Source organism: Drosophila miranda (assembly GCF_003369915.1).
Source record: "Drosophila miranda strain MSH22 chromosome Y unlocalized genomic scaffold, D.miranda_PacBio2.1 Contig_Y1_pilon, whole genome shotgun sequence".
Taxonomy (NCBI): Eukaryota; Metazoa; Arthropoda; class Insecta; order Diptera; family Drosophilidae; genus Drosophila; species Drosophila miranda.
Window position 1 is genome coordinate 22,297,401 of NW_022881603.1, and position 25,669 is coordinate 22,323,069.

Genomic DNA, 25,669 nt, shown 5'->3' on the forward strand with positions numbered 1-25,669 from the left:
TTTTATCGTATCTTTAAAAATGTGGATGCCACAGATTTTCGTCCTTTATGGGGGCGGAAGTGGGCGGGGCGAAGTTCTGAAATATTTTTGTAGCAGTGACATATCACAGAAGTCTGGATCCAAAACATCGTTGCTCTAGCTCTTATAGTCTTTGAGCACTAGGCGCTGAAGGGGACGGACGGACGGACGGACGGACGGACGGACGGACGGACGGACGGACGGACGGACGGACAGACGGACAGACAGACAGGGCTCAATCGACTCGGCTATTGATGCTGATCAAGAATATATATACTTTATGGGGTCGGAAACGATTCCTTCTGGACGTTACACACATCCACCACACAGCACCGAAAAACAAGAGGAGCAAAGGGGTGGACACCCAGACGAAAACCTGCGCGGTTGGAGTGGATGCGAAAACTCCAACTCCAGGAGATAACGACACAGGGAAGACACCGACGGCGCCTCCGAACAGGGAGTGGAGGAAAGTTGAAAGAAGGCCGAGAGTAAGGAAGCCGGAGCCTTCTAGGGTGATGACGGAGAAGGCACGCCCGGATGCCATCATCATAGCGGCGAAAGACCCGAGCAGCTAAGCAGAGATTCTGCGAAAGGTAAAAGGAGACGAGAAGCTACAAGGGCTAGGAGAGGCGGTGGCAAGAATCCGCCGCACCCAAAAGGGGAACTCCTGCTCCAGCTCAGCAAATCAGGAGAGGAAACCTCGTCCTTCCAGAGTCTGGTCGGCGAGTCGCTAGGGGACGCAGCAGAGATCCGCGCCCTCCAACAGCGAGTCATCGTTGAATGCAGCGACTTGGACGAGGTGACCACCAAGGAGGAGATAAGGGACGCCCTCATGTCCCAGGTCCAGTTGGCAAACGTGGCAGTGGACGACATATCAATAAGGAGAGGGTACGGACAGACGCAGATTGCAACTGTCCGACTTCCGACAGAGGACGCCCGCAGGGCACTCAAAATAGGAGGACTGAAGGTCGGCTGGGTAAGAGGCAGACTTAGGGAAGGGTCAGCGTCACCAAATGCTTCCGCTGCATGGAGTTCGGTCACATGGCCAGACAGTGTAGGAGCGATGTAGATCGTTCTAAGCTGTGCCGCAGATGCGGGAAGGAGGACCACCTTGCAAAAGACTGCGACAAGGACCCCCAGTGCATGTTCTGCAAGGGAAAGAAGGAAGATTGGAGGCATATCGCAGGAAGCGGCAGGTGCCCCCTCTTTAGACAGGCACTTGCAAAGAGGATAGGATGAGGTGCATGCAGCTGAACCTTAACCACTGCGATGCGGCACAGGGACTACTGAGCCAAGACGCCAGGGAGAGGAAACCGGACGTGGTCATCGTATGCGAACCATACTAACCGGTGCCAGGCAGCGGTTGGGCACAAAGTAAGTGCAGGAAGGCCGCGATCTGGGGCGTCGAGACCCCGCCGCTCGATGTGGATTCGTCAAAGGAGGGCTTTGTAAGAGCTAGACTCAAGGGTGTAACTTTCTACAGTTGTTACGCACCGCCGAGTTGGGACCTGTCGCGTTTCCAAACTATGTTGGAACACATTGCGGAAGACACTCGTGGGAGGACACCCTTCGTCATCGCAGGGGACTTTAATGCGTGGGCCGTCGAATGGGGCAGCAAAGAGACCAACGCAAGAGGGTACTGCCTACTGGAGCAATTCTCGTCTCTCGACGTCGGACTGGCTAACGACGGGAAAAAGATGACCTTCTGCAGGGCGGGAAGATCTTCAATAATAGATCTGACCTTTCTGAGCAGTTCGCTATGTAGACATTCCACCTGGAGAGTGGGTGACGAATTCACATTTAGCGACCACCAGGCGATACACTTTGAGCTCGGACAGCGCAACATTGTCCCCAGGAAGCCAAAAACAAAGGGGCCAAAGTGGAAGGATAGTCTACTGGACGTCGCAGCCTTCTCGGACTCCTTCAGGCAACACGAGTGGAACCTAGCTGGTATCTCAGCGGAGGAAGCGGCACGGGAACTGACGCAGAGGATAGCCGACGCATGCGACCAGTCCATGCCAAGGAGGAAGCCGTCTCTACGAGGAAGACCTTGCTACTGGTAGACGCAGGAAATAGGCGAGCTTAGAAGGGCTTGTCTCCGAGCGCGACGGCGTGCCCAAAGAGCGAGAGGCCGCTACGCCTTCGAAACCAGGCAAGAGGAATTTCGCACGGCAAAACACGGGCTGAAGGTGGCCATCAAGAAGAGTAAGAGCGACTGCTTCCGCCACATATGCGACGAAGCGGAGGTAGACCCCTGGGGTACTGCTTATAAAGTAGTCATCAAAAGGATCAGAGGAATAAGCACTCCTACCCCGACGTGCCCGCAGCTGCTGCATAGTATTGTGACAGCGCTGTTCCCCAGGCACCCGCAGAAGGAAGAAACTAACCTGGACCAGGAGGAACCACCATACGAGCCAGTATCTACACTGGAGGTCAAAGAAGCAACCAGGAAAGTTGGCGACCGGAAGCAACCAGGGCCGGATGGAATACCCAACAAGGCCCTAAAGCTCGCGGTGGCCACCCGACCGGAACCCTTTGCGGAGACTTTCAACAGTTGCCTCAGGGAGGGAACATTCCCAAAACGATGGAAGAGGCAGCGTCTAATTCTGCTGCCCAAAGGCAACAAGCCAGCAGACGATCCATCGGCGTACAGACCAATCTGCCTGTTGGACACGTGTTACACTTGGCTTGTTTCCCAGAGGGCAATGCCGGCTAGCTGTCGACCCCAGGGCTGGGTAGTTCCCCTTGCCCGACAAATGTAGACAAAAAGGAGACATACTACTACTCGGGACATCAAAACTAACAACAACCTAACAACAACAAAGAAAATCATAAACAGACGGCTATCAAGTGGGTGAAGCTTGGGTGTTATCCCTCCGCGCGCCCGCCCTACCTGTGACCAAACACAACGTTCATTTTGGCCACCCTCTGCTGGAACGGTAACGGCTGGCCTAATCCATGGCTACGCCACGCGTCCTCCCTCTATTTTAAATTTAATGCATCATGCTTCAATATATATCCAAGCTTTAATAATCGTAAATTGACAATTTGATCTTTCTCATTAATAAATAGCTATACTCAAAATTATCACTAACCACTAAGAAACACCAAAACGTTCGACACAAAGGCAAACTAGGAAATAACTGCTGAAATTTCGTTCAACCAACAGGGACACCCTCACCCATACGTAATGGAATATGTGTAGATGAGTGGATCCAGTTTTACGGGAGTTAATTTAACTCGGGCCCCTACGGAGACTTAACCTACCAAGAGCTCTTGTTATGGGTCCCCGGGACATAAACAATAAACAATATTTTTCCACAAATCGCTCGACCAAATACGGTGGACTGATGGGACCCCCGCGTCACCCACTAAGGGTTAATCTTCTGGCACTGAACAGCTGATCGCAGATTTAGGTTCGTGAAAGGTGTTGGTGTTTTTACATATTTTTTTTCAATGGCCAAGATTTTACGTTAAACGATTTAAGCTAATACTAATTACTAAATAAAGGACAACACACGGAACAAAATAACATTTAATGTGGAACGGTGTTTGGAGTGCGGATGATGTTTTTTTTCTTTAAGTTCAAACGACGTGGGCGATCGCTGGCCGCGGCCGGTCAGCCCTAAATTTATATAGGTCCGTGTATACGTGTGCGTGTGTGTGTGTGTGAATAGGGTTTCGGGGTTTTTACTTTGTGAATGAGACCAAACGTGTGGCACGCACTGGAAGGCGATGCAACGATCGTGCGGTGTGGCTAGAATCGCCCTGGCAGCTAAATCGTCCTCTTTCACCCTCCCCCTTCACACGTCCCGCGCTACTTGGCTCACACACGTGCAACTGGAACGAACTCACTCAGGTTCCGTTTGGCAGTCTTCTTCTCTGCAGTCGACTTTCTCGAACTCCAGTGTCCCTCTCCAGGAAACCTTCTCGCCCGGTTCTGGTGGCTATATTCCTTGCCGGCTGTTAGTAAAATTTTCTGCATTACAACCTATTTTATCGCCCGCCTTTTCTGTACTCACTTCAAACTTTCTGTTTTAAGCACAAAATTTCAAATTTCGACGTTACTCCGTCCACGCTCCACGATTTCCATAATCCAATCCACGTTTTCTAATATTTTCACTCCTATTTATCCCTTTTTCCCTTACTAATACATATAACTAATCCTATTCTCTTCCTTATATCCCCAGTAACGGCTCCAGCTCCCCCCGATGTCCCCATACACCATCGAGCCTCCCTGGACTTCCGCTAGATGGCGCGTCGCCCTCAGCCCTGGCCACCTATCGTTCAGGTGGGACTGGAACACCACCACGAGTATGTCGTCAGTCCCAGGACGGACAACATACGCGTGGGCATGCCCACCGGATTCCGGAACACTATTGAGCACACGCCGGCGTGCCCTGCATTCTTCTGCCGCGCCCAACGTAGGCCACACCCACACCTCACTACATTCTCAGGTCTTTGGCGTGGTACACTCCTATGGGACGGCCGTTAAGGTCCTCCAGAGCATACGCGTTCTCTCCTACTGGCTTCACTACCCGGCATCGGATGAATTTGCGCGCGAACTTGGCATTAAAGCCTTTTCCGAAGTCACTAAGGACAAAATTTCGGCGGAATACCTCTTGTCCCGGCCTCGCGTAAAAAACCCGAGCTCGCTGGTTGTATCTTACCCTACTACGCTCGTATGCCTGATGTAAACTAGCGCGAATCCTCTCTTGGATGAGTTGTCGCTTGTCCTGACCCTCCAGCAGCCATATGTCATGCTCGCCGATTGACCGCAGTCGCTTTGCCAGCTTGTAGCATGACCCATGCAAATACATTTGCTGCCCGAAGACTGCAAAGAATGGTTTTACGCCTGTTGCCTCGTGAACCGAGTTCCTAATAGCCAGTTCTATCTCCGGCAGATGCACATCCCAGTCCCGGTGATCGTCTTCCAGATACGCCCGAATCGCGCTGAGTACTGTGCGACTCACGCGTTCGGCTGCGTTACTCTGCGGAGAATACACTGGCGTCCTCATATGAGTGACTCCGAATGCATTGGTCATCTCCTTAAAAGTTTTCGGGACGAACTGAGCCCCATTGTCCGAGTGAATCATCTCCGGCACTCCAAACTTGTAAAACACCTCGTGAACGAGGAATCTTACAACTTCCTTTGCTGTGGCCTTGGTCATGGTCTTTAGGAATGTGAACTTAGAGAACTGGTCAACTACAATAAATATCCACGCCTGACCGTTCTTTGACCGCGGATATTTGCCCAAAAAATCAATATAAAGTTTTTGGAACGGGCGCTCAGTGACCACTTCTTGCCCCATCCCGACCTGCATCCGATAATTCGGCGCTTTCGACTCCTTGCACACGGTGCACCGTCGGATATAATCCCGCACCTCTGTCGCCATGTTCGGCCAGTAAAACTGCCTACGCAATAAGTGCAAGGTTTTCGCGATTCCTCCGTGCGCTGTCTTCTCTTCCGAATGTGCTTTGTCTATCAACGCGGCCGTCAGCGAACTCGGAACCCACAATTTCCAGACGGCGCCCTCCAGTTGATCATCCAATCGTTCAAAGCGCATGCGCTTGAATATCATGCCGTCAACAATCTGGAGATCAGGTAAGCGGTCTTGGTTCTCTGTTATTTCCTTCCTTAACTCCTGATATTCTCCAGATTCAAACTCCACCGTTTCAAAACCCAGGATACTACTCGGATCCACTTCCAGCTCTTCAATACTGCGTGACAATGTATCTGCCACTACATTGTCCGCTCCTTTCCGGTGTTCTATGCCGAAATCGAAGGCCTGCAGTTGAAGGGATCAACGAGCTAAGCGACCATCCAGGTTCTTCATGGTCATGAGCCATTTGAGACTGGCGTGGTCAGTTATGACTGTAAACGGCATAAGCTCTACGTACGGACGGAACTTAAGGATCGCCATGAGGGCTGCCAGACACTCTTTCTCTGTCACCGAGTAGTTTTTTTGGTGGCAATTCAGTTTGGCAGAGAAAAACGCTATGGGCCTCTCGTTCTGCTCGTCATCCCTTTGGAAGAGTACGGCTCCTACTCCATAATGTGAGGCGTCGCACTGAATGTAGAAGTGCCGCTTGAAATCCGCGTGTACCAGGACTTGTGCCGAGGTGAGTGCAGCTTTTAGCTCCCCCATGGCTCGTTTTGCCTCCTCCGTCAATTTAAACTTTCCATTTCCCGACTTTTTCAGGGCGTCTGTGAGCGGACCGGCCATCTCAGCATAGTTTTTCATAAAGCGCCGGTACCAGCCCGCAGTTCCCAGGAAACTACGCAATTCTCGAACAGATCGCGGCTCGGGAATGCGCAAAATGGCCGACACACGATCCGGATCCATCTTCAGCGCTCCTCCTCCCACTATAAATCCCAGGTATTTCATGTTTTTATAGCAAAAATGAGATTTGCTCAGCCCTATCGTTAAATTTGCTTCTCGTAGACGCTCGGCAACCTGTCGCAGAATCTTCACGTGCGTTTGGAAGTCCTCAGCTATAATCAGCAAGTCGTCGAGATACGCATAGACGTTTGACCGCATCTCAACCGGAATCACCTTATCGACCAGTCTACATAGGCGTTGTGCGGCGTTGCAGAGGCCAAATGGCATCATACGGAACTGGTACAGAGGCCGTCCCGGCACCGTGAACGCCGTATATGGTCGACTCTGCTCGTCCAGCTCGATTTGCCAAAAAGCGAATTTTAAGTCGACGCTGGAGATATATATCGTCTGATCGAGACGCGACAAAATCCCCTCGATGCTAGGAAGTGGGTAAGCGTCCTTGATGGTTACTTTGTTGAGCTTTCGGGCATCGAGGCAGAAACGATTTTTGCCCGGCCTTCGCACCACGGTGGTACGGTTGCTCCACGGACTATCACTGTACTCGATGACTCCCAAAGCCAACATTTTGTCCACCTCACCACACACCACTTCCTGCATCGCTGGCGACAGCGGGTAATGTCGATCCTTCACAGGCTCGGCCTTCTCCACCAACTGAATTTTGTGAGTCTCTCTCGACGTCCTCCCCAGGCCTACGGCTTCGAAAGTCAGAAACACTGCCTTCACCTAATCCAAGGCTGCCTTTTGCTCTTCTGACAACTCCCATTCTTCCTGCACTATCTCCTTCTCCGGGCCTTCCACATAGTGAGCGACTTGATCAGCCAGCACTTCTTCCACTAATCTGTGAGATGCCCCTACTGGACCTTCTCCCATCACCTCAGGAGCCAATGAGAATCGACGAGCCTCCACGCCCAGCTTCTCCAGGAATTCCTGACCATTACACCCTAGCATGCTGTGTGTAGCGCCTGAATCTAACAGGCCTCGCACGGACTCGCCCATTATAGAGATTTCTGCGAAAACTCTCGGGTCTTTCTTGCACCAACGCTTTACTGAAGCAATCACCTGCCTCCTCATAGCTCGCCTTTGCTTAAAACGGGATCTCGCCTTTCTCACCCGCACCGACAGTGCTCGCATACCATCCACTCGTAGTTCAGAAAATATTATATTTCTGGTTTCTAAATAATTTCTTAAGCGCTCTTCATATGATAAGTTCCTTAACCTAGCATGCAATTTACGTCTATCTAATTCATTTTTATTTTCTTCTACTTTCTCTGCGCAGGCCCCTTCTGTGAGCGGGATTCGCCTGCTTGGATCGCACCCCTCTTCACGTTTCCCGCGCAATTCGGACAGGTTGGACAATATGCATCGGGCTTTCCACACCGGTAGCAGAAAATTCGCCTCTCCGATGCCATACAGTCCCTAAAGCCATGATCGGTCTGCCCGCAGTTCCAGCAAATCAACTTCTGTGGAACACGCTGTGTCACTTGCGCTTCCTCAATGACCTCTGCCTCTTCATCGCCAATCGACCGATCCTGCGCGACCTCGCTGACGTTCGCATTCGGCCCGCGACCATAGTTTGTGGCTTTGGGTGCTCCTCGCCACGAAGATCGAGCCTTCCTCTTCAGATGTGCCTCTATTTCCACGCACTCATCCCGCAGTTGGTCTAAGGAATAAACCCGTAAGCCGTAGACGAAACTCGCTATCTCATCTGTGAGTGCCTTTTTGACGATTTTTACCATCTCCTTTTCAGGTGGTGGCATCTCCAACCTCGACGCGAGCTTTCTCATGACATGGAAAAAGTCTTCCACACTCTCGTTTGACCGCTGCATTCTTTCTCGCAGTTCTCTCATGCGGTCGAACTCGGACGCCGTGCCTCGGAAACGAGCAATTAAGTCGCCCCTTAGTTCCTGCCAAACACCACCGCCATGATCACGGATGTACGGCCAGTACCATTCCCGCGCGTTTCCTGTAACCAGGTGATGAAATCCCTTTAGAACTTCATCCCACGGACAGCGGCATTGGGCTTGTAGGAATTCAATTCGGAACACAAAATCCTCGACTGTCATTTTGTTGCTGTCTCCGTCGAACGTCACGTCCCATTTTTCGACTCGGCCCCACCGTGGCCAAGGTCTATAACCCGGGGATTTGGATGCGGATCTTCTCGAGGAATCCCACCAGCTCTCCTACCCTCGCCACGACCCTGACCCGAGTGTCTGAGTGCTATCGGGTTTCGCCAATTTCGCGCTTGATGCCCAAGGGGGTTGCTGCTCACTGGATGTGGTCGGTCCTACTCCTGAAGACGGTTCCGGACCAATACCACCTCGCCCCGAGCGAGCCAAAAATGGTTTTGGTGGCGGAATCGGCGCATCAGTCGTGCTAGACGGCTTCCTTTTCGGGATTGCTCCTCGATACTCCTGCTCGTGGTGAACCTCCTCCCGCTGCGGTTCCTTCTGCTGCTGCAGCTGTCTAACCGGCTGGAGTACCTCGTTGAGTTGGTGCATCATCTCGATAAACCCCTTACGCAACTCCTCCTGCAACACCCGACTAATCGAGTCAGTGTTCGCTGCCCTGTGTGTCGCATGAGCCTGAGCCAACGATACGTTGACTGCTGATGCCAGTTCGGAAGCAAGCGTGGGTGTAGGATCGGACATTGGCCATTCTTCTGACCTGGCCTGGACCGGTGTTCTTGGCAACCCACCCACAGCTCCAAGTTCCTCCCGATCTAGATCAAACATCGCCCCTGACACTTCTCCTATCTGGTCCACTGTTTTGTTTACGCGTGATCGCGTATGATACTGTCGACTACCCCCTTCTTGTGGCATCTGCACCGAGCAACACCAATATTACAAAAAAAAAGGGAAACTCCTAAACTAAGATAATATATATAAATAAAGAAATAAATACCCAAAGAAATAACTAGTAAGAATAAATAACATCACGCTTCGGACCAATAAATACTCCGATAAATAAATAAATAAATACCGATATAAATATTGCGCCAACTAGCGCCGTTAACGAGATATATGCAATTAAATATTTGAATAAATAAATAATAACATACATGTATATTCGATCGACACCTAAGACACTCAAACTTCAAACACATTCAACACAACACAAAACCTAACAACAAAAATTCCTAACAGTTCTTCTTTTTCTTACAAGATTCATTAAGAGGGGGACACGTGACTAGCCGGGACCAGCAACCGCTCCAGTTTCTGCGCTCCACTTGACAGTCGCCCTACGGATATCCTACAATTACGAACACCACCTTTGTGTTGCCTGTCATCTACTCTAGTCATCGCTCTAAGCGATGGCCGATAAACGAGAAGCTTCACGGTGCATGAGCTCACTTTGCTTGAAATTTGTTCCTGTCATCCATCATACCGATCTGCCATGACAACAGATGCATCGCGCGTTGTCTTTACGACTCCCGGGCCACCTACTCCTCACCACCTCTCGGCAGACAGACAACAGGTTCAAAAACACGAAAGCGGCTTTGTTTTAAACAAACAGGTGCGAAACTACAATGAACATTTACCTACATGACTTACTCTAACTTATTCCAATATCACATTCCATCACAGATTTATTCGATATCACAGTCCACCAGGCAATGTGTCCGTCGCAAACTCCCTGTCCATTTTTTTGTTGAACGGCAGTGACTTACGTTCACTTGCGACATCGAATAGCGACAAAATGTTCAACTGTAATTCGTAAGTCCCTATCACATATTTTATATATCCGTTAACTGCCTCCGTCTATCCATCCCTAGCATCAATCACCCCGCGCCATTAAGGACCAGCTTTACGCTCACCTTAAGCCTGCAGCAGCGACTTCTGCCGGGACAGCTAAACTGCCCTTCGCGAGCTGTCGTCTTCCCCACAACATTTTTTTTTTTTTTTCATTCCCCGCATCTGCCTTTACCAGCCCGAGTGACATTTGTTGTAATACCACCCGAACCTGCGTCAGTCCAGATGCATGCGAATTCGAAAATAAGTTTGGGCGCCATTTGTTACACTTGGCTTGTTTCCCAGAGGGCAATGCCGGCTAGCTGTCGACCCCAGGGCTGGGTAGTTCCCCTTGCCCGACAAATGTAGACAAAAAAGGAGACATACTACTTCTCGGGACATCAAAACTAACAACAACCTAACAACAACAAAGAAAATCATAAACAGACGGCTATCAAGTGGGTGAAGCTTGGGTGTTATCACTTCGCGCGCCCGCCCTACCTGTGACCAAACACAACGTTCATTTTGGCCACCCTCTGCTGGAACGGTAACGGCTGGCCTAATCCATGGCTACGCCACGCGTCCTCCCTCTATTTTAAATTTAATGCATCATGCTTCAATATATATCCAAGCTTTAATAATCGTAAATTGACAATTTCATTTTTCTCATTAATAAATAGCTATACTCAAAATTATCACTAACCACTAAGAAACACCAAAACGTTCGACACAAAGGCAAACAAGGAAATAACTGCTGAAATTTCGTTCAACCAACAGGGATACCCTCACCCATACGTAATGGAATATGTGTAGATGAGTGGATCCAGTTTTACGGGAGTTAATTTAACTCGGGCCCCTACGGAGACTTAACCTACCAAGAGCTCTTGTTAAGGATCCCCGGGACTTAAACAATAAACAATATTTTTCCACAAATCGCTCGACCAAATACGGTGGACTGATGGGACCCCCGCGTCACCCATTAAGGGTTAATCTTCTGGCACTGAACAGCTGATCGCAGATTTAGGTTCGTGAAAGGTGTTGGTGTTTTTACATATTTTTTTTCAATGGCCAAGATTTTACGTTAAACGGTTTAAGCTAATACTAATTACTAAATAAAGGACAACACACGGAACAAAATAACATTTAATGTGGAACGGTGTTTGGAGTGCGGATTATGTTTTTTTTCTTTAAGTTCAAACGACGTGGGCGATCGCTGGCCGCGGCCGGTCAGCCCTAAATTTATATAGGTCCGTGTATACGTGTGCGTGTGTGTGTGTGTGAATAGGGTTTCGGGGTTTTTACTTGGTGAATGAGACCAAACGTGTGGCACGCACTGGAAGGCGATGCAACGATCGTGCGGTGTGGCTAGAATCGCCCTGGCAGCTAAATCGTCCTCTTTCACCCTCCCCCTTCACACGTCCCGCGCTACTTGGCTCACACACGTGCAACTGGAACGAACTCACTCAGGTTCCGTTTGGCAGTCTTCTTCTCTGCAGTCGACTTTCTCGAACTCCAGTGTCCCTCTCCAGGAAACCTTCTGGCCCGGTTCTGGTGGCTATATTCCTTGCCGGCTGTTAGTAAAATTTTCTGCATTACAACCTATTTTATCGCCCGCCTTTTCTGTACTCACTTCAAACTTTCTGTTTTAAGCACAAAATTTCAAATTTCGACGTTACTCCGTCCACGCTCCACGATTTCCATAATCCAATCCACGTTTTCTAATATTTTCACTCCTATTTATCCCTTTTTCCCTTACTAATACATATAACTAATCCTATTCTCTTCCTTATATCCCCAGTAACGGCTCCAGCTCCCCCCGATGTCCCAATACACCATCGAGCCTCCCTGGACTTCCGCTAGATGGCGCGTCGCCCTCAGCCCTGGCCACCTATCGTTCAGGTGGGACTGGAACACACGGTGGGCAAGCTGCTTGAAAGAGTGCTGTACAACAGGCTTCTAGAGTTCGTGGAGGAAACAGAAGCACTCTCAGAGGCGCAATATGGATTCCGGAAATCCCGCTCGACCGTGGACGCCATCATGGCGGTAGCTAGCATCGCAGCGAAGGTCATAGAAGGAACAAGATGGAGGTGGGGCACCAAGGAGTACTGTGCCATCGTGACGCTGGACATCCGAAACGCTTTCAACTCGGCCAACTGGTCAAGGATCGAGACGGCGTTGTACCGAATCGGGGTACCGGTATACCTTCTGAGGATGATCTCCAGTTACTTCTCGGACAGGGTGCTGGGCTACGAGACGGACCAAGGAGAGATAGCGTACGAGGTTACGGCAGGAGTCCCGCAAGGATCAGTCTTGGGGAACCGCTCCTGTGGAACCTCATGTACGACAGCGTGCTCAGACTGCAGCTACCCCCAGGTTGCCAGCTAATCGGTTTCGCTGACGACCTGGCCCTAGACGTTGTAGCTAAGGAGGTCCAGAAAGTCGAATTGGTAGCCAATACAGCTATTGATCTAATTTCGGGATGGATGCGGGAAGCCGGTCTGGATCTGGCTGGCCACAAGACGGAAGCAGTCCTCATCACGAGCAGGAAGAAGACGGAGTACGCCACAGTGCGAGTAGGAGCAGACTTGATAAAATCGCAAGACTCCATCAAGTATTTGGGAGTGATGTTGGACAACCGCCTAACCTTCCGCTCGCATGTGGAGTATGCTAGCCAGAAGGCAGCGAGGATGCAAGGAGCTCTCTCCCGCATGCTTCCAAATGTTGGTGGACCAAAGACTGGATGCCGAAGACTGATGGCAAGCGTAGTGTCCTCCATCCTTCTCCACGCAGCGCCAATCTGGGCGGCAGCGGTCATAAACAACCAAAGCCTGCGAAGGAAGTTAGCTGCTCCATACAGGCTAGCCGCGCTGAGGGTCATCTCGGCTTACAGGACTGTGTCCGAGGACGCAGCACTAGTCCTAGCGGATATGATACCCGTGGACATACTGGCCAGGGAGATGAAAATAGTGTACGAAAAGAGTACGGCGCAGGGAACCATAGGCGGCACGGCGGCCATCCGCAATACAGCGCGACAGGCCTCCATCGAAACATGGCAGGAACTGTGGAATCAGAGCGTCAAAGGGAGGTGGACGCATAAATTGATCAGTAGCGCGAAGGAGTGGATCGGAAGGAGCAGAGGCAACGCGGACTACCACATAACGCAATTCCTAACCGCGCATGGGGGCTATCGTAGCTACCTATAAACACGATACCAGCCCATACTGCCCTACGTGCCCAACCGCAATCGAAGACCCGGAGCATGCCCTCTACGGCTGTAAGAGATACGCAGCATGGACGGAGAATATCCCCCAGCAGAATTGCTGGTTAGCTTTATGACAGCATCGGAGGATAACTATATATACGTGTACCGTCTCATCAAGCGCATCCAGGATGACCTGAGACGATGCGAGAAAGAGCGGCATGTAGCGGCCTAGAATAGGCCCCCCCTCCCCGCGAAGCAATACCTCACGGTGATCCCGCGGGGGAAGAGGTGTGTATGTGTGTGGGGTGGTTTTAGTACGTATGACTTGACTAGAGCAAGGAATCGTGCATGCCAATGGCACGGGTCATTGGTATCTGACGCTGCTAATATTAAACGACACGACAAAGAGTGCGTGCGAGAGAGACAGAAAACAGTCTGAGCGTGACGTCGGGCGCTGCGTAGCCAGTGCAAATTGATTTGTTCCTTTTGGCTATACAAATTATCTGATCTGGTCCAGATTCAGCAATCTGATAGATATGGTCGTTATCTATGATTCTGCGTTTTTAGTTTTCTCGAATGTGCAATATTGTGGATGCAACAGATTTTCGTCCTTTGTGTGGGCGGAAGGGGGTGGGGCGAAATTTTGAGATACACGTTTTATAGTAAGATCTAACAGAAGTGCGGATACCAAATTTGGTTACTCTAGTCTTAATAGTCTCTGAGATTTTTGAATATCCCCAGATTTTCGTCCTTTGCGGGGGCGGAAGGGGGTGTGGCGAAATTTGGACACGAAACGGTCAAGGTCCGATATCACAGGAGTGTGGATACCAAATTTGGTTGCTCTGGCTCTTATAGGTTCTGAGATCCTTGAACTCATATTTTGCAATTGGCAAAACCGACCATGAAACCTGTGTGTTAGAGAGAGACAGAGCGAGGAAGAATGAAATTGTTTTCTTGATTCTGGCTATAATAATTATACGATCTGGTTGAGATCTTACATTCTAAAACATATAGTCATCCTCTACGATTCTGCGTTTTTGGTTTTATCGGATCTTTAAAAATGTGGATGCCACAGATTTTCGTCCTTTGTGGGGGCGGAAGTGGGCGGGGCGAAGTTTTGAAATATTTTTGTAGCAGTGTCATATCACAGAAGTCTGGATACAAAACATCGTTGCTCTAGCTTTTATAGTCTTTGAGCACTAGGCGCTGAAGGGGACGGACAGACGGACAGACGGACGGACGGACAGACGGACAGACAGACATGGCTCAATCGACTCGGCTATTGATGCTGATCAAGAATATATATACTTTATGGGGTCGGAAACGATTCCTTCTGGACGTTACACACATCCACTTTTACCACAAATCTAACATACCCCAATACTCATTTTGAGTATCGGGTATAAAAAGATACAGATACAGACGCATATGCAGACCGAATGCGAAGACAATTTGCCATGCCGAAGCGGCAGGTAAGCGGGGCAGCAGCAGGAAACGTGCTTCAGTTTGGCACCTGCGGCCTACGTGGCTTCCAAAGGGAATGGCAGTAATAGATAAAGAAAGAGAGACGGAGAAAGATTGAAAGAGAGCACGAGGATGGTAAATGGTGGATGGTTAATGGTGGAGAGGGCAACAGAAACAGCAACAGCAACAGCTGTGAAAATTTATCAGCTCCGCTATGCGAGTGGTAGTAAGGTTAGGCCACAGTTGTTAAAAATGGAGTCAGAGATCCAGCCAGTCGGCAGATGCAGCAGCAGCAACTGTCGTCATTAGCGGACATGCAAGGCATTGAGCATGCTAAATATGGTTCCACTGAAGTTAGCCGCCGCCGACATCGCCACAAACTAGTACAACGCCAGCAGCAGCAGCAGACTGATCCAATCGAGACAGCAATGCAGCTTACAAACGACTTACATACAGAGCATACTCGCACTCGTACGAGAGATCTTGGGAAAAAACAAACTACTCTAAACCAGAAAGAACGTAACGCTATTGGCCACATTCCGACTAAAATATACCCGCTAATGGGGACCAAATACTATATAGAAACTAGTTTTTGTCACTTGTGGTTTTAATAATTACTCGATTGCAATGATTTTTGTTAAATACGTAGATAATATCTCTCTCTATATAGTATACTCGTATAATCCCAACAAAGGGAAGTTTCCTGTCTTAAAAATTGGCTGGAAAACAAACAGCTGCGATTACTTATTCCTAGTGTATCTGGGAGTCATGTTCTCCGTTTCATTTGCCAACTAATGAAGTTCACAGAAGGCCCCAAGTGCGGCTGACTAATCAGTGGTCCGGCAATAGGCCGACCCCCTCCTTATCAGCTCTGAGATCATGCGAAAATAACTGAACATCCAAGCAAGCAATTGAGTTGGGGGGGCCAATGATGTTTACCTTCTGATTCGAAATTTGCCGCCGAACACCATTTTCATGTGATGGACGATATCCAATATTGTGAAATCCAATATGAGATGAAGATAGAGATGCCGATGCCGATGTCGATGCCGGATTCACACAGATACACTGGCGCACAAGTGACAACAAAATAAGGTAAAACTTTGCGTGATATCTTTCTTCCTTTTGTTTGTCAGTTATTTGTGCAAATTGTATGCAACTTTTGGTTTGTTGGCCCCCGCTCGTCTGTCGGCTGGCCTAACATTTGAACCCGCGCGGCGAATGAACTTCCTTGTCGCTCGGCACTGGCGCTGGCGCTGGCACTCGGCACTTTTTCGCTTTCGTTTCGCGGGCTTGTATTTTGTGTTTTGTATTTTGTGTTTTTATTTTTGGTTAGCAGGAAGTTAACGTGTCTTATGCAGTCGATACACACGTATGCAAGTGTCACGAGAGTTTGGCATTTTTAATTGCCCAAATATCGAATGCAATTGATTTATTTTCGTTGGGGATTCACACGCGCATCGCCTGTCAGCACCATTCGTACGTCCGAACGCGTCCACGGTTGCCAATCGTTTGAAGTTGAAGCATCGCCAGCGCACTGATGGCCACAGGCAAAAGACCAAAACCAGTCGAAACGTATTTTATTATTTTTAAGAGTAAGAGTCTCTCAGTCTCGCCTCAGTGTACTCGTGTCGGCGGTGAGAGCGCAAGCGCGAAGCGGGAGAAACTTATTTTTATTCATTCTGCATATAATAATGCACCGATTGTAATCATTTTTGAAAATCTGGTATACAAGATCAGTCTTAATAAACCTGTGTTTAACATTTTCTCGTATCTTCAAAATTCTGGATGGCACACAATTTCGTGATATCAGTATCGGGTACAAAAATAGTCAACTGGAGCCGGTTCAACTCTGCGGAGTCGAAGAGAGCGGGCCAAGAGTGTCGCCAGCAGCGAAGAGACGGCTCATAAATGGACAACAAACGCTAGTCACTGGCTAGGAATTCTCCTAAAAGAATAAAAGTGGAATTCACCTTTGGGTTCTTGGCCTCTTTAATAGTCCCAGGTTATTTATGGCCCATAGAATTAGGCAGATTCTTGCCATTTATTGCATATTTGCTAGAGATTAACATCTACAACTTTAATAGTCTATCGGACAAGTGCGGGCTCTCTCTCTCTCTCTTAGGAGAATACTCTTTATTTTAAAGAGAGAGCTACTGATGTTTTCTCTTTCGTTTACCCTATTCATTTCTGTACAGCGCAAAAGTATGCTACAGTTTTCACACCTCACCACGTAGAATGAATGTAAAAATCGTGTAAAATTGCTATTTTTCTTTGGCCCAATAAAAATATATTGATCGGATTGATCTGCACTGCAACTCGAATTGTTTGGAAACACGTTTGTCAAATTTGTCATAGCATGACGGAAGTAAAGTCAATGGGACAAGTGGTGGAAAAACTTGCGTCTATTACGTCGGTGACGGGTCGCCGAGGAGCCATGTAGTTTAAATGTAAATGTCATGTAGAAAAATACAAGATTTCCTATAAATTTTTGTTTTTATACCCGATACTCAAAATGAGTATTGGGGTATATTAGATTTGTGGTGAAAGTGGATGTGTGTAACGTCCCCATCAATAGCCGAGTCGATTGAGCCCTGTCTGTCTGTCCGTCTGTCCGTCCGTCCGTCTGTCCGTCCCCTTCAGCGCCTAGTGCTCAAAGACTATAAGAGCTAGAGCAACGATGTTTCGGACCCAGACTTTGTGATATGTCACTGCTACAAAAATATTTCAAAACTTCGCTCCGCCCACTTCCGCCCCCACAAAGGACGAAAATCTGTGGCATCCACATTTTTAAAGATACGATAAAACCAAAAACGCAGATTCGTATAGAATGACCATATCTTTTAGACTGCAGAATCTGAATTGGATCGTATTATTATTATAGCCAGCATCGAGAAAACAATTTCATTTTTTCTCACCATGTCTCTCTTTAACACTGCTTAGAGTAAAACATTAGCGCCTAGATCTCAGAGACTATAAAAGCTAGAGCAACCAAATTTGGTATCCACACTCCTAAGATATCGGACCGAGACGAGTTTTTTTCAAAATTTCGCCACACCCCCTTCCGTCCCCGCAAAGGACGAAAATCTGGGGATATTCACAAATCTCAGAGACTATTAACGCTAGAGTAACCAAATTTGGTATCCGCACTCCTGTTAGATCTCACTATAAAACGTATATCTCAAAATTTCGCCTCACCCCACCTCGCCTCCGTCCACCAAAGGACGAATATTTGTGACATCCACAATTTTGAAGATACGAGAAAACTAAAAACGCAGAATCATAGATAATGATCATATCTATCAGGTTGCTGAATCTGGATCAGATCAGATCATTTTTATAGCCAAAGCGAACAAACCAATTTGCACTGGCTACGCAGCGCCCGACGTCACGCTCAGACTGATTTTCTGTCCCTCTCGCACGCAATCTTTGTCGTGTCGTTCAATATTAGCGGCGTCTGCCGGAGGAGAGCCATACTGACTAAGTATCGGGTATAAATGTAGAGTTGCGGTCTCCGCAGCAACTCACAACGTTCCGCCTCGTTTCATTATACGAGTATGTACCTGTCTGTTGTTCCTTTCGTGCTGGGCTCATGGCTGGGGAAAAATGGCGAATGAGTGATTTATAGTGCGCATACGACGCGTGGTCTGTGGTCGCCAGTTAATTTGAAAATAATACAGCCCGCAGATCAAGCAATCGAGCACTCGAGCACTCGAGAGTGTTGCCAAATTGCCAAAAGAGAATTAATTCCACAAAATGCCTGCACTTTACTGCGATTTGGGGGCTGTGCGACGGCTGCGCGAGGCGATAATTAGAGTCCCTGTCAAGAGAACACATGTCACATGGCACACCTCTCTAGCGGACGGGGGGGTTTTTCCGGTTCTCCTCGGAGTTGGAATTGGAGTTGGAGTGTTGCTCTAATTGAAGTCAGCTTTTGGCGGACAGAGTCTACATGCGGTGCAGGTGATCTCTGTTCGGTTCGACGAAATGCAAGCGCTGGCTGCCCTTTGCTCTATTTTCAGCACGCGAAAACTTTCAAAATGCAAATTAGGCACGTTCCTTCGTTCGGTGAACGGCATTTGAACCCACTCTGGACTCTGGACTATGGTACGGAGCGAAGCTCTCCTCTCCACCAACGACAAGCCCATTTACAAGCCATTGCCAGCCAGCCAGCCAGCCGAAGTTGAAAACTTTGCCACAAGTTGTGTCAATATTTGTCTCGTGCTGAATGCCGGATACTGGATAACTGGATGCTGCTGCTGCTGCTGCCGCTGCAAAAAATCGTGCCGCAAAGGTCTCCTCCGGTGTCAAGCAAAGCCACCAAAATGAAATCTAAACAAAAACGACATACAGGAAAAAAACAAATAACAAACCCACCGAAAAACATGACAGGCCATAGAAATTATTGAACACGGACAGGGGGGAGCACTGGGACACAGTGTGGATTTATAGAGAATTGAAACCACACAAATATATACCTACGGATATATTGATCCACCGATCGTGCCACAACCTGAAACCCCGAATGTGTGGCTCTGAGTTATCTAATGGTCGAAATTGGGTGCGATGCCCAAACAGTGACTGCAAAAACTATGCGCTATGCGCTCCATGCGCTAATGAACCGCACGGCGTTCATCTATCAATGTCAGTGGCCAAAAGATGGACCTTTTGTCCCGCCTACCCAGATACATTTCGATATTCAATTTGATTGGCTTTTACCGCCACAATCAGAACAAAGAACTCCACAACTGGGCGGGAGTGTGGACTGGTGTGGACTGGTGCACGGTGCTGCTGCTGCCCACACGCCAAAGGAGCAAAAGCATAAATTGTTGCCACAGTTGACACATTTCTGCGGGGCCACCGTTCAGGTGGCGGCAGCTCTCAATTGGCGTTTAGCGTTTTGGCGATTGGCAATTGGATCCAAGTCGGGCTTAGTGGGTCGAAAGCGAAAGTCTCTGCTCAGTGATCGGTATGGCCTGGTCTGTGTGTTTCATAATCCAATTAAGCATTAGACGACAGCTGATTGACGGCCCCACAGGCCACAGTCCTGGCTCTGCTCTGCCTCAAAGGAAGCAGCTCATTAGATCACCAGATCATTGAGCCACGAGAGCTTGAGCGGCTTGGCTACCGGGCCACGCACTCCATTGAAAGTTAATTGGATTCGATAAGGTCAAGAACAATGGCCCAAAGAGAGCGAGGGCGCACCCAGACGATTAGCCCACTGAACCGAGATCCACTCAATGCTCAACGCTTGATGGATCGAACGGTCCTTGGACTTGTTTAGACTAGACTACGAGATTCTTGCACTCACCCCCTCTGCTGATGGCTCTCCGGATTGCTGGCGATGACAATGTCATTGGCCGAGGGCCGGGCACGCGGCATCAGTGGCGGCGGCACCTGAGGCGCAACAATAACATTTTCGAGGATGGGCTGCTGCGGTGGCGTGTGATGCGGACGCTTGCGATTGTTAGTGGGCAGATTGGCGGATCCATTCGCGAGATGTTTGTGCTGCAATCAGAGAACAGAAATCAGAAATTACAATTCTATTGTCGCACTCAGTAATCGGTAGTCGAGTGTCAAGCTCCCACCTGCAAGCTCGTTGGCTTCTTGGGCACAAGAGGAGGAACCTTGGCTGCTGGAACTATTGGGGCTGCGACTGCGACTGTGGCTGTGGCTGGTGGCGGCGGGTAGGCCGAGCGGCGCGTGGATGCCCCAGCGAAACTTTTGCGCCGATTGGGCGATGGCGGTGGGCGTGGCTGGAGCACTTCCGGCGGCGGTGGCGGTGGCAGTGGCTCGTCAAAGGTGTAGCTGGTGTCTAGCTCTGCCCCGAGAGGCGGCGGTGGCAGATCGGGCGAGGGCACACGCAGATTCGGATGCTTGGGCGGACGCTCGGGCGCCTGCGGCTGGTACGCGGCCTGTCGGTGCTGCTTCGGATGGTGCTGCTGGTGGGCCAGGGCCACTGCCTGTTTCAGGAGCAGTTTGTCCCGCATTGGAGCGTATTCCGTGGCCGAGGATGTGCGTCTCGCGGGCATGGCCACGCGTCCGCGAGGTGGCGGCGGAGGCGGCGGCGTGCCACAGTCGTTGAAGGAGAGCTTCTCCGCACTGCTGATGTTCCGTATGCTGGGAGGAGGCACCTTCGACTGATGCAGCTCCCGGAACTCGGCATAGTCCGAGGCAGAGCTGGAGCGGCGCAACAGCGTGGGCAGCAGCGAGCGGGAGCGTGGGGGCGGCGGTGGTGGCGTGGGCGAGCTGCAACCACTCGACGACGAGGATCCCATCATGATGGGACTCATGTTGTTCGGCAGCGACTTGCGCTCCACATGCAGCGCCTGATAGGTGGGGCGCAGCAGCTGCTGCTCCTCCTTCTGCTGCAGCTGCTGGCGCTCCACGTACGACTGCACGGTGTTCTTCTGGAGGGCCTTCAAAGCGGGATTTGACAGGCGATGGGTCTTGCTGGGCTCCAGGTAGGCAAATTTCGGCGGTTCGATCATTTGGCTGCGCTCAAAGTCGTTGATTCTCTCGGCCACCGAGTGCCAGGTGGGCTGGACAGCCGCTCCCGCTGGCGTTATCACAGGTAGTCTGCAAGAAAACAATGAGAGAGAGATTAGCTTCAAGCGCTGGATCTGCTTGACATCTACTCACTTGGCGGACTTGTGCAGGCCGGAGCTGAACTGCGGCTTGGGATGCTGCACGTACTGCGAGGTGTTGCTGTGGACAGGCTCCGTGTATGTGCTGACCGGGAACAGGCGAAGGTTGCTGCGATACGAGTCGTTGGCGCCGGCCGCCGACTGCTCCCCCACATTGGGTGCACTGCAGCTGAGGACGTCTGACTTGATCAGCGGCTGCTTGCCAGCCTTACTGGACGGCAGCAGCGGCTGGGGCTGTTTCTGGGATTGGGGCTCACTGCTGGATATGGTCATCGAAATGCTGGACTTGTGCTGCTGGCCGGCGCGCCCCAAGTGGTGCTGGTGGTGATGGTGCTGCTGCTGGAGATCGCCTGTGGAATGGGATTGGCCCATCAGCGAGCGAGGCTTATCCGTGGGCGACTCCAGTCCGGGCACGGAACTTTGTGTGCTCATCCGGGGCTGCTGGTGGAAGTGGTGCAGGGCCATGGACGTATGCACGGGCGGATAGCTGGGACTGTGGCGATGCTGGACGCGCAGCGGTTGCATTGCCATCGAACTGCTGCTGCTGCTGCTGCAGCTGCTACCGTCCTCAGAGGCCTGTGTGGCATGCAGGACGTGCTGCGAGGAGCAGCTCTCTGTGGGGGAGGAGGAGGTCATCGTCGTCGCCGTCACCGTCGTCGTTGGGGGATCACTGTCGTGCAGGTAGAGCACGCTCTCGCTGTGGTGTCGCTTCGGGGTCGGCACCCGGGAGCTGTGGACAATCAGCTGCGAGGAGGAAACTGCAGGAAATAAAGAACAAAGGGAGAATGTTTGGTCGTTTTCCGTTTTTCGGTTAGGGCGTGTTTCTCAGGAGTAAAAGTGGGTCGACAGACAATGAGCCAAGGTCGTATATGTGAGTGAGTGGGCTGTGGCTGTGGCTGTGGTTGCGGCTGCCAGTCGCCCAAAAGTTTCGGCAATTGTCCAAGAAGCCTTCTCTTATTATGGGATCGCCATAAAGATCGAAATTTACAGCGTTTAATGATATTTTTTATGATAATTCTGCAATTGATTGTCATACCAAGAATGGTATACTATTCCTATTTTCTGGCTAGTGTTCTTTTCGAAAGTAAATGTTTTCAAGTATTTGCAAGATAATTCCATTGGAAATTCCAGTTGCTGATCGATATTTAAGTGAAATCGATCCATAATTGTAGGAAAGTAAATTTCCCATGGAATCGATAGTTAATTGATGAACAATAAATATTTCCATATACTTGTCGAATGATCAATATTAAACTTCGATCGATTCTAAAATCGATATTCTACATGGATATGGCTATGGCTCTCTCTCTCTCGATTGTTTTCCCCTTTCTTTGAGACACTTACCCGATTCCGCAATGGCACTGTAGCCCGTGGCATGACTCGCCACGGATATATCGCTCATGGAGCCCAACCATTTCAGGGTTTCCGTGGATGAAGTGCTCTCGGAGCTGTTATTATTGCTGTTCCCATTGCTGGTGCTGCTGCCGATGATGTTTTTGCTGTTGCTGTTGCTATTGGAGCTGGCTTTCGAGGCGGAAGAGGAGGAGTTGCCATGGGAATGGCTATGGGAATGGGAATGTGAGTGGGAGTGATGGGAGCCAGGTCCATTGCTGCTGGCACCGCTGCTGCTGCTGCTGCATTGGCGTGCCATCAGCGGTATGGGCGAGGGTGCCACCGAGTTGCTGCAGACCGACGAGAGATCGTTCTCAGACCAGTGATGTGACTGCCGCGACAGCAGATCGCTCTCCTGACGTAATCTGCAAAAATGGAAGAAATGAAAGAATGAAGGAAGGGTTTTTGGGGCTTTCGAGTGGGGTCTGGCATTTTGGCAAATCATTGCGTGCTACAGAAATTTCTGTTTCTGGTTTCTGGTTTCTCGCTTTTCGCATGGTCGCAAAGTAATTACTTGAGTTTCTGGCCTAGCCTTCACAAATTCAGCATGTTGATAGAGCCATAGAGAGAGACGCGGCTCCATAGCTACACTTTGGGGCAAGTTCAGGCCTCAGTCGCAGACGGAGACGGAGCCACTTGAGTCGCGTCTGAAAGACCTTGAAAGCCAAGAGCCTAAGCACTGGTCGTCGTTTTCGGTTTTATTTCTCTCTCTTTCATGTGTTATGGCGTTACCAAGAATTTTTAATGGCCTTTTTTTAGTAGACGAATAAAATTCATAATTGTCGCCGCTCGGAAACGTGTTTGCAGTGCACTACCCTGCCCCAGAGAAGCTCCTCCTTCTGCCCCCGTGGGGGCCCCCTCCAACAACTCACTTGTCCAAGAATGGCGTGGCCGATGTGGAATCCGAGCTTGAGACATAGCTGTGATAGCCCTCGGATTGTGCGTACGAGGCCTGCTTCTGGTGATGGAATGCCGTCTGGTCGTAGTACTGCGAGGAGGATCGTATGTTGTACTCCTCCAATCCCGCTTGGGTCAAACCGCACTGATCCATCTGCTGCTGCTGCTGCTATTGGGGATGGAGATGGTGGTGGTGCTGCTGCTGCTGGTGCTGGTGGTGCTGGTGGTCCTGCAAAGATCAGACGATAGACAATGGAGAGTGAAAACATTAAAATGGTTTAATCATTAGTTATGTGACCATCGACCATCGGTCTGGCCGAAAAGCTCACATTTGCAAATGATCCCCGGCCATAATTACGGGAGCCCCACAAACATCAACAATAACTAGAGTCCCCTGCTTCCCCTGCTGCCCCTTCTGCCCCCTTTTGCCCCCTGTGTTCATTAGATAATTAAGTGAAAATTATTGCAGTCCAGGCCCGCGCAGATGGTCCATGCAATTGGCAATCTCCCGCCAGAGAGCAAACAAATTTTGAAGTGCAACCGAAAAGCCGAAAACCTCCGCTTGCGATGTTGTAGCAACCGTCCACGTGGGTGGATGAAAGGGGTGAGGCGGATACTCGCAAACCGTCAGCGAATCGGAGCGTCCATAATAAGCCGGATTAAGTAATGCTGTGTGCATCGAACGAATGGATGGATGGAGTCATAGATCTCGTACGCTACGAGCAGAGCCACACAGCACACAGAGGCGCACAGGCACACGGGCACACGGGCACACGGACACAGGGCTGGATGGCAGTGGCTCGACGGCTCTAGGCAGTGATTCATGCGGTGATACGGTGATCCAAGTAATCAGTGAATGGAGTGGTAACTTGCGAACATATAATATTCACTCGACACAGTAACAGATAGCGAGCGTAATCACAATCACAGTGACTGGGGGGAGGAGATCTTAAGCAAACAGCAATCAGAAATCACAGATTGATCAAATGGAAGTATTACCTGGTATGGTGGAAAGACTTATACCATAAATGAGAATTGGCGAAGGTAAAAATCGCAAAAAATATCAGAATTTGTAGAAATCTGGAGGGAAAACTATTCTAAAGTTAACTTATTCATATTCAATCACAGATTTGCGATCAAAAGTTCAACAATTACTACTAATTACTAATGAATGAAAAAATATTGCAGAATGTTGCGATATACATTATCATATAATCCACTCAGATCATGCCAGTAACATCAGTTCTTGTGGTAATTGTTCTGCAATTTGTATCATTTCTGAATGGAAAGCTATCGTCTAGCTATCGTCTATATATGCTCTTTAGATCAGCAGTGGACAGGCTTCATAGATTTGGCAGCACAACCAATAGCAACGCGTCATGTACGCCACATGTATTTTGTTTTTTTTTTCGAAATTTGCGGGACGTTTCAAAATCCGTGATGGTTCAAAAACAACAATAATTGCTGATTGATGGACAACATTTATATTCACTCGTACCATAAAATAAATGGATACTGACCATCTCCTCTACTAATTTATGGATTCATAAATGTTTATATGAAATACGGTGACTGGTTCAGTGATCACAGTAGCCCCATCTTCGAGTGCCAGCATTACATACACATCCATTCATCCATTCAATTTTTTTGCCATCCCTAGACAAAGCTCACGCGTCGTATACTTAACAATTTGATGCCTGCGCTTGCGCTTTTGCGCTTACGAGAGTGTGTCTCATAAACCAAATCGAATTGTAAATACTCATGAATACTCGTACGAATACACACACACACACACCGAGAGAAATATCGAAACGAGCAAGACCAAGCCTCTAAGCCACTTGACAGACTTTTGGCTTCAAGTCTCTCGATTGCATTGAGATTGGGGGTTTGGGGATTGTATTTTTGTATCTTTTTTTTTATCGTTGATTTTATTTCTGTATTTTAATGCCCAGGTACGTGGGCAGCAGCTGCTGTTGA

General features: G+C 49.4%; 1 protein-coding gene and 1 long non-coding RNA gene across 8 annotated transcripts in view; one reads left to right on the top strand and one right to left on the bottom strand.

Moving 5' to 3' along the window:
- Positions 1-23,921, bottom strand: part of LOC117190671 (protein Shroom-like) — an 86,372-nt gene extending 62,451 nt beyond the window's left edge. The window contains exons 1-5 of one of the 2 annotated variants that reach the window (XM_033395735.1): positions 23,668-23,921; positions 22,748-23,160; positions 21,399-22,161; positions 20,345-21,335; positions 20,068-20,264 (exon numbers count right to left, since the gene is read on the bottom strand). In XM_033395735.1, coding sequence (XP_033251626.1) covers positions 20,068-20,264; positions 20,345-21,335; positions 21,399-22,161; positions 22,748-23,160; positions 23,668-23,846 — 2,543 coding nt within the window. In that variant the 5' untranslated portion in view covers positions 23,847-23,921. Of the gene's footprint in view, positions 1-15,695; positions 16,274-20,067; positions 20,265-20,344; positions 21,336-21,398; positions 22,162-22,747; positions 23,161-23,667 lie in introns of those variants that run through there. The other variant, XM_033395737.1, reaches the window with a different exon arrangement.
- Positions 6,755-9,973, top strand: LOC117190676. Of its 6 annotated transcripts, none has more exons than XR_004473787.1 (3): positions 6,755-6,791; positions 9,525-9,875; positions 9,947-9,973. It is a non-coding gene; the product is annotated as an uncharacterized LOC117190676 (long non-coding RNA). The 6 variants fall into 6 exon arrangements; XR_004473790.1 differs by lacking the exon at positions 6,755-6,791 and adding an exon at positions 6,875-7,022; XR_004473789.1 differs by lacking the exon at positions 6,755-6,791 and adding an exon at positions 8,002-8,037.
- Positions 23,922-25,669: the final 1,748 nt, after the last annotated feature.